The 8,595-nt window shown below is 38.1% G+C and overlaps 1 protein-coding gene across 2 annotated transcripts in view; it reads right to left on the bottom strand.

Annotated features, from left to right (window-relative positions):
* Positions 1–759: 759 nt before the first annotated feature.
* The window catches only part of BRCC3 (BRCA1/BRCA2-containing complex subunit 3), a 47,490-nt gene continuing 39,654 nt past the window's right edge, over positions 760–8,595 (bottom strand). For both annotated transcript variants that reach the window (XM_025372372.1, XM_025372373.1), the window contains exons 8-11: positions 7,733–7,864; positions 7,145–7,188; positions 3,673–3,842; positions 760–2,581 (exon numbers count right to left, since the gene is read on the bottom strand). In XM_025372372.1, coding sequence (XP_025228157.1) covers positions 3,691–3,842; positions 7,145–7,188; positions 7,733–7,864 — 328 coding nt within the window. In that variant the 3' untranslated portion in view covers positions 760–2,581; positions 3,673–3,690. The remainder of the gene's footprint in view (positions 2,582–3,672; positions 3,843–7,144; positions 7,189–7,732; positions 7,865–8,595) is intronic.

The raw sequence follows: 8,595 nt of genomic DNA, 5'->3' as shown, positions 1-8,595 counted from the left end.
CAGGAAGACTAGCCAGAGAAGAAAATAAGAGAAGCCAAGGAAGTAGATTTCAGGGAGGAGTAACCAACTGTGTCAATACTGAGAGGTTCATTAAGGATGGGAGAAGCAACTATTGACTTTCACTGTGTGGAGATCATTGGTGACTTTGGCAGGAGTAGTTTCAGTGAAGTGCTGTGGGCAGAGGTCACAAGGCAATGAGCTGAAATTATAGGAGATAAGAAAACAGAGAGAACAAGTATATGCAGTTACCATGAGACCCTTGGATGTGATTGAATATAGAGAATCTAGTGTTCATAAGGGGATACAGGGTTGTGTAAAAGTAAGCCAGATTGGTGCAGCTGGGAAAATAATGATACATCTTGGTTCACACCACTGTTTTTTGTGATGCTCAACACTTTTAAAGACTGGACACTGAGCTAAAAGAAACCTTGGTGGTCAAGTACTCTAATCTCATTCTATTCCTAAAGAAAATGAAACCCAGAAAAGGAAAAGGACTTGTGCTAAAGGTTGGCCTGTAAAAATATTCCAATTGTTTTATTCCCCTCAAATTTTCTATCACCCTTTTCTCACTTCATAAAATAGGTACCATACATCCCAGTTTCTTACTTAAAACTTACAACTTTTCATTTTGCAATAATTATATACTTATAGTTGCAAAAATAGTACAGAGTCCCACGTATCCATTACCCAGTTTCCTCCAGTGGTACAGTTTTGTAACTATAGCACAACTTCATATCCAAGATATTGACAATGATATTATACTGCTATCTAGACTACAGACTTTATTCAGTATCACCAGATTTTACATGCATTCATTTGTGTGTATGTAGGTCCATACAACTTCAGCACAGGTATAGATTCATGTGCTTAACCTCATAATCAAATGCTATAATCAACATCATAATCATCATAATCACACAGAACTGTTCCATCAGCACAAAGGAACTCCTTGTGTCATCTCTTTACAGTCATACATATCCCACAGCCCCTCCAATTCCTATTCCATTAATCTGTTCTTCATTTCAATCATTTTGTCACCTCAAGAATATTATATAAATGCAATCATACAGTATGTGACCATTTGAGACTGGCTTTTTTGTTCACCATAATACCCCTGAGGTACAACCATGTTCTTGTATCAACAGTTAGTTCCTTTTCATTCCAGAGTAGTATTGCAAGTTATGGATGGTTTGTTTAACCATGTACCTGTTGTAGGACATCTGGGTTGTTTCCAGTTTGGGGTTATTACAAATAAAGCTCCTATGAATGTTTGGGTACAAGTACAATATAGATTTTCATTTCTCTGGAATGAATGTCCAGGAGCACAACTGCGGGGTCTTATGTTTAACTTGATTAAAAAATTATGTTTAACTTGATAAGAAATTTATAAACTCTTTTCCAGAGTGGCTGTACCATTTTACATTCCTGTTAGCAACGTATAAAATATTCAGTTTGTATCCTCATTGGTATTTGGTATTTTCACTATTGTTTCTTTAGCCATTCAGATAAGTAAGTCATAGCCTCACTGGGGTTTCAATTTGCATTCCCTCATGACTTATGGAGTTTAACAGCTTTTCATATGCTTACTTGCCATCTATAGATCCTCTTCAGTGAAACATCTATTCATGTCTTTTGCCCATTTTCTAATTGGACTGCTTGTTTTTATTGTTGAGCTTTTGTGGCTTTTTTTGAGACAAGGCCTCACTCTGTTATACAGGTTGGAGTGTGGTGGTGTGATCATAGCTCAATGCAGCCTCAAACTCCTGGGCTCAAGTGATCCTCCTGTCTCCCTAGTAGCTGGGACTACTGGTGTGTGTCATGGTGCCCAGCTAATTAAAAAAAAAATTTTTTTTGTAGAGACAGAGTCTCACTGTCTTGCCCAGGCTGGTCTGGAACCCCTGACCTCAAGCACGCCTCCTAAAGTGGTGAGATTATAAGCATGGGCTACCATGCCTGACTAGAGTTGAGTTTTTAGCACACTTTATATGTGCCAAATTGATCAGATATATGGTTTGCAAATTCATCTCAATCTGTAGCTTATCTTTTCCTCTTCTTAAATCACAAATTTTTAAATTTTTAAGAAGTCCAATATATCAGTTTTTGTCTTTTATGGATGTGCTTTTGGGGCAAAGTCCAAGAACTTGTCACCTAGCCCAAGATCCTGAAGCTTTTTCTCCCGTGGCTTTTTTCCAAGTTATATAGTTTTATGTATTACATTTAAGTCCATTATACATTTTGAGTTAAATTTTATATAAGATGTGAGGTTTAAGTAGAGGTTCTTTTTTCTCCTCGCTATGGGTGTCTAATTGCTCCAGCATAATTTGTCAGAAAGGCTATTCTTCCTCCATTGAATTGCTTTTGCACTTTTTCAAAATCAGTTGAGCATATTTATATGGGTTTATTTCTGGGTTCTCTCATCTGTTCCATTGATTTGTGTGTCTGTTCCTCTGCCAATACCATCTATCTTGATTACTATAGCTTTTTAGTAAGTCTTGAAGTCAGGTAATGTGAGTCCTCCAAGTTTTTCTTCTTCAAAATTGATTTAGCTTAAGTAACTTTATACTGGATATTTTCATCTTTCCTATAGGGAAATAAAAAGAATAGAGAAGAACAGTGGCTGTGGGAAATTAGGGACAATATAGTATATACATTCCATATGCTCAAGGCTAGTGGTTTTCAAATGTGAGTATGCCCCAGAATCAGCTAAGGAGTTCATGCAGATTTCTGGGTTTTATCCCTAGAGATAGGGTTTGACCTTCAAGTGATTCTGATGCAGGTGCTTCTGGACAACACTTTGAAATTTGAAAAATAAGAAGGATAAACAAAAACCAAAATCAGCCCTAACTTCCAGTATCCAACAAGCATACTTTGTTTCCAGTATGCAACAAGCACACAGAAAAGTATGTCTTTTCTGAAGACACATTTATCATTTGTGCTTTTACATGATAAGAGTAATGCAACCAAACTTTTTAAAAGCATGATTTTTATTACATCCTAAATCCTAAATGTTTCTGGAGAAACACATTTATACTATAATGGAAATTCCTAGGCAGATAGAATCTGCTCAGTAGGAATTTACTTCAGAGTCAAATATGCTAGAACTCATGTTTGTTTAAAGAGTACCTTCAGAGATTCAATGTTTGATAGGTATCTCGGAACATATATTTTAGAAATTAAGAAGGAAGACACTGCCCTCTCAATGAGGGCATAGAGGTGGGGTGCTTCCTTCCACTGACACTAGATTTATTATTTGCTTGTCCAACATAAGCATCATACCTACAAAATTGAAACATAAAATATTCTAGCGAGTGAATGTATTTGAAAATGAAAATAAAGACTTCCAAGTTAAAAGAAAGGGAAATATGTTTAAAATATACTCCCCAGACATTTTATTCTAAGATATTCCTTGCCGATGTACCACCTATATAGCCTTTTTAAAAATAACTTTCATATTCTACTTAAATTCTCTTGCATAAGCTCCTTATAGGTCAGTTATAGGTAGGAGGGTTCAGTGAACTCTAATTAAACTGTCAGGAAGACATCCTGTGCTGATTGCATGTGAAAACTTATCTACTGGGATATAAAAAGAACTACTCTATTGTCTGCCTGGATGTGAGCTGTGTGCATTTTCAGACTGTGTTTAGTACACAAATTGAAAAAGAAGTTTTTTACCCCATTTTGTCTCCTGATTTATTCTAGAGAAGAAAGTTCTTGCATAAGCTCTTCCTTTTCTTGTTGCAATTCCTGCAAATGCTGTTGGTTTTGCTCCAGTCTGTCCTCCAGCCACTGTAGGAGAGGCCCGCTGACTGCTGACATCTGACTGCACAGATTCTTGGTAAACACTTCAATAGGAAAAATAAAGATGAGAATAATTGTGGAAAAGCACCATCCACTAGCATGTCCCCACTCCATCACCAGCAGACCCCCAACCATGAGCACAGAAAGAAGGGGTTGGAGAAGGAAGTAGAAAAAGTGTAATAAGTAGGACTGGTAAACAATTTTTCTGGGCCCAGCCAGGGGAAAAACAGAAGAGCTGAGCATAGAAAATACCCATTCTGAGGCTATCTTGAATCCATAAGCCAGACGAAAGCCTGGCAGAAAGATGGCCAGCTCTTTACTCCCTTAGGCAAAAGGGCTAAGAGCCACGAAAGGGTTCCTTTCCCCAGCCTTTCAGACCTTCCCTTGCTATAAACCATCAAAACCTCCTAATGGGCCAGAAGTCTGCCTTCTGCAACTTACGTTTCCAGAGCGCCCTGTAGGCATATAAACTGTCATGTATATTGCAGAAATGTACATTAATTGAATACGCCTGAGAGCTCCTCTTTTAAAATGAAGAACAGAGGAATGAAGAGTAAGGGAGTTACCATCTTTTATGCTTTACTGTGAATGTTCAGCTTCATGGTAAGACAAAGATTCTAAGGTACTCTTTTAAAACAAATTCCATCTAATGTAAGTATCTTTTTCTCTCTCATAATATGTGACTGTCACTGAAATGGCCACTGTCCAGTTTTTTGCTATTTTAAAGACTGCAGTTAAGTGAAATTGCTAGATCTAAGTACACGTACACTTTAAAACTAATTATCCAGTATTTTCCAGATTGTACCAAATTATATCTCCAGGAACAGTGAGACTGTTCACTTCCCTCACATCCTCACCTAATAGTCTCTCAATTTAATCTTTGAAAAGGTGAAAAACTGATCATCTTATCTTAATCCGTACTTCTTTTAAAGATAATAATTAACATTTTTATTTTTGTAGGGGCCCATAAAAGTCTTTAATTTTTATTTAGTCAGTCTTTCCTTTTGTGAGTTCAGGTTTTCACATTATACTTAGGCCATCATCTTCCTAGAGTCTGAAAAAAATTCTTATATTTTCCTCCTATATTTCTTTAACTTATAAAATGAGCTTTTGTGGGTATAATTTACAGACAGTAAAATGAACCAATTTAAAGTATACAGTTCTATGAGTTTTGACAAATGTATACCCCATGCTATAATTTGGATATTTGGCCCCCCAAACCTCATGTTAAAATTTGACCCCCAATGTTGGAGGCGGGGCCTCATGTGAGGTGTTTGGGTCATGGGGGTGGGTCCTTCATTAATAGATTAATGCCCTCCCTCAGGGGTGAGTTCTTTCTCTGTTGGTTCCCACAAGAACTGGCTGTTAAAAAGAGCCTGGCCCTTCTCCCATTCTCTTGTTTCCTCTGTTGCCACATGGTATCTAAATACATAGGCTCCCCTTTGCCTTCTGTAACGAGTAGAAGCAGCCTGAAGCCCTCACCAAATGCAGGTGCCAGCACCATGCTTCTTGTTCAGTCTGCAAAACTGTAAAGCCAAATAAACCTCTTTTCTTTATAAATTACCCAGCCTCAGGTATTCCTTCATAACAACACAAAATGAACTAAGACATCCCATGTAACCAGTGCTAGTCAAGATATATACCATTTCCACCACCCTCAAACAATCCCCTCTGCAGTTCCCTTTGCATCCAATGCCCCTTCATCCCTGGGCCCAGGCAGCTACCACATCATGGATTAGTTTTGCTTATTCTTGAATTTGGAACCATAGAGTATGTAGCCTTTCGTGTAATGCTTCCTTCACCTGGCACAATGTTCTTGAGACTCATCCTGTTTGTTCATGTTTCAGTAGTTTGTTCTTTTTATTGCTGAGTTGTACTCCATTACACGGATATATCACAGTTTATCCATTCACCCACTGATGCACATTTGTGTTGTTTCTACCTTTTGGCTATTGTGAATAATGCTGCTGTAAACATTTGTGTACAGGTTTTTCTTTGAGCAGCTGTTTTCAATTCTTTGAGGTATATACCTAGGAAAGGAACTAGTATGACATATGGCAAATATAATTGCCAACCTCTTTTCTAAAGTGGTTGTACCATAATAGTAAAAGTTTAAATATATCTGGAATTTATTTTTTGTGTAGGGTATTAGGTAGGAATCCATTTTCCCCCAAATGGAAATAAAAGAATGTTAACTCCATGAAGGTTAAGACTGTCTCTTTTGTTCAGCACTGTACCTCAGTGCCTAGAATAGCACTCAAATGTTTCCTGAATGAACAAAGAAGTGAACTGTCCCAATCCTATTTAATAAATAATTCATGCTTTTTTCATTTATTTAAAGTAATATCTTTGTTAAATATAAATTCTTATATATACATAGGCCTATCTCCGGACTCTGTTCAGTTCCACTGATCTATTTGTTTATTTTGAACTATTATTTATACTTTTTAAATTACTGTGGCTTTAGAATATGGTTATATATCATACATTACCAACTTTTAACTTTGTCATGTTTTATCCTGAGACCAAAATTATGGGACAGATAGACCAAGCCATTTCTCCTTTTCTTTGAAAAGTAACTGCCTATAACACTCAAAAGCCTCCCTTTCTTCCTCACTGGTGACTTTGCAAGTAACTGGGGAAGAGTGCACAGAATGACCCAGAAGTCAGGGTTACTCAGACAGAAAGTGAGGCTGGGGAAATGTGTATGTTAGGGACAAGTGAATTAGTATAAACATTGTATTCAGCTTTTTGTTCCTTTGCCTTGTATAAAAATTACTTTTATATTTATTGACATCAAAAGATTTTCTCCCTCATGCCTTCCCTTTTATCTGTCTATCTGTCTATCCATCCATCTCTTTCAATTCCCACCATGACAGGCCCTGGTAGTGTTATGCTGGAACCAATTCATGCCAGCTCACAAAAGCCAACTATTAAAATTCCAAGAAGTTTGTAAGCTAGTTGATGCCATGTTAGTTGCTTGAAACCAGCCATGCCAGGGGCATTACACCACAGAAACCGCCAAACATAACAAATCAGGAACAAACCTCCTGCTCCTTGAGAACTGGTTGTTAAACGTGTGCCAGTATATCACTGAGTAGGTCTATCATAAAGCTCTTTCCTGTCTTTCCTCCTGTCTTACTCTAAGCTGTATTTATAGTATTCATGGATCCCCAGAGTTCAAAAGAAATGTTGGGATCAGGATCAGGAAAACCCTTGGGAAAGGAAATCTGAGGACAACTTGTACCCATCACTTCACTCACTTAAACTAAATTTGCTTCTGTCAGCTGAGTATTTCAGAGAAATACTCAGAAAAAATGCTGAGTACTCAAGAAAAAATTCTTACCCGAGCCATTATGGATCTTGGTTACTGAGTCCAGATGTGTAAGGCTAAAAGAAAATAGAGTAGGTTAGTGGCAAAGCAGCACTGAAGGGAAAGCAAAATGGTCATGGACTATACCAATCATAAACTGCATCACACCGTTGCCAACTGTATTAGATGAATATGTAGTATTTAAATCCCCAATATTAACTTCCTGACGATTTGGGGGATGTGATTTTATTCAAAGATAATTCAAAGTGATAATTTTGAAATTGCTGTCTCTCACCAAAGCTCTGACTTAGTACAAATTTATTGGGCAAAACCTAGTGCTTGGCAACAGGATTAAGATGTTGTGGATTATCTTCTTTTCTTAACCAAAAAAGAAAGTATCCTTGCCCTTGAAACATCCAAAGTAAGCAGAAGAAAAACAAATGTTGAAGAAATTATCATACAATGTGAGAAACATTATGATTGGAGACTGCTAGAAAGCTTTCCCAGAGAGGCAAAAGGAAAGGGGCCTCAAGAGTTGAGCTGCTAAAGACAAAAGGACAGAAGAAGAAAAGAGAGACTAGGTCCTGAGAAGTAGAGAAGAGGAGTGAAGAGGGTCTCTACCTGTGGATCCTCCTATACGCATCCTGCTCCTCCTGGCACAGGATCTTGGGCAGCTCTACTGCTGATTCAAGGCACACTTTCCCGATAGTGACATGAGGTACAATATGGATTGGGATTTCGATTCTCTCATACCTGTGAGGCAATCAGTTCAGGTCAGTTTTTAAACCCTGAGTTGTCATAATCAGAAGTTCTCTACAGTTTTAATTGAAAGTTTGGAATATGGCGTACTTCAAAGATTAAGCATTGTGTAATTCATTTAGTGACGCAACTTCAAAGTGGATAGAGTTCAAACCGGGTTTGTCTGGAGAACAAACTAAAAGCCCGTTTGCAGAGCCAGTATTCCCTAGTCCCATAGAGAATGTAAGGCCACTTCTGTAAATTTAAGAGAAGCCTTGAGAGCTCAAGGTCCTTAGGTCTGCTCCCCAGTCAGGGGAAATAGCTAATTAATACTGTTTTCAGTCAAGAAGTTGCCAGTGAGGTTGAACAAATTAATCACAAAAGTCTGGAGAAGAGGAACTACAGACTCTTCAATGGCTCCATCACATTCATTATGTAGGTGGGATTACTCACTTGTTCTAACTCAGTGTTTACCAGTGGCCCTCACTTCCCATTTTCTCCCCTGGGGGGAAATAGGTAAGAAATTCACAAATATTCACATGTTCATGCTAGAGTGGGAGAAACAGAAATGTTTGTTACTAAGGCCAACCAGTCTACCTCTACCCACTTATCACCCCAAATACACCTAAACTCTACCTACCAGCGGGTTCAGTGGATAATTCAGGTTGAAGGCCCCTGGCACTGTGAGGCCGCACTGGCACATGGTGGTAAGGCAGCTTAAGATCTAGCTTCCCCATCCCAGCAGA

This window comes from Theropithecus gelada, chromosome X (genome assembly GCF_003255815.1).
Source record: "Theropithecus gelada isolate Dixy chromosome X, Tgel_1.0, whole genome shotgun sequence".
NCBI lineage: Eukaryota > Metazoa > Chordata > Mammalia > Primates > Cercopithecidae > Theropithecus > Theropithecus gelada.
Note: the sequence above shows the minus strand (reverse complement) of the source record. Positions and strands in the feature narration are given on the sequence as shown.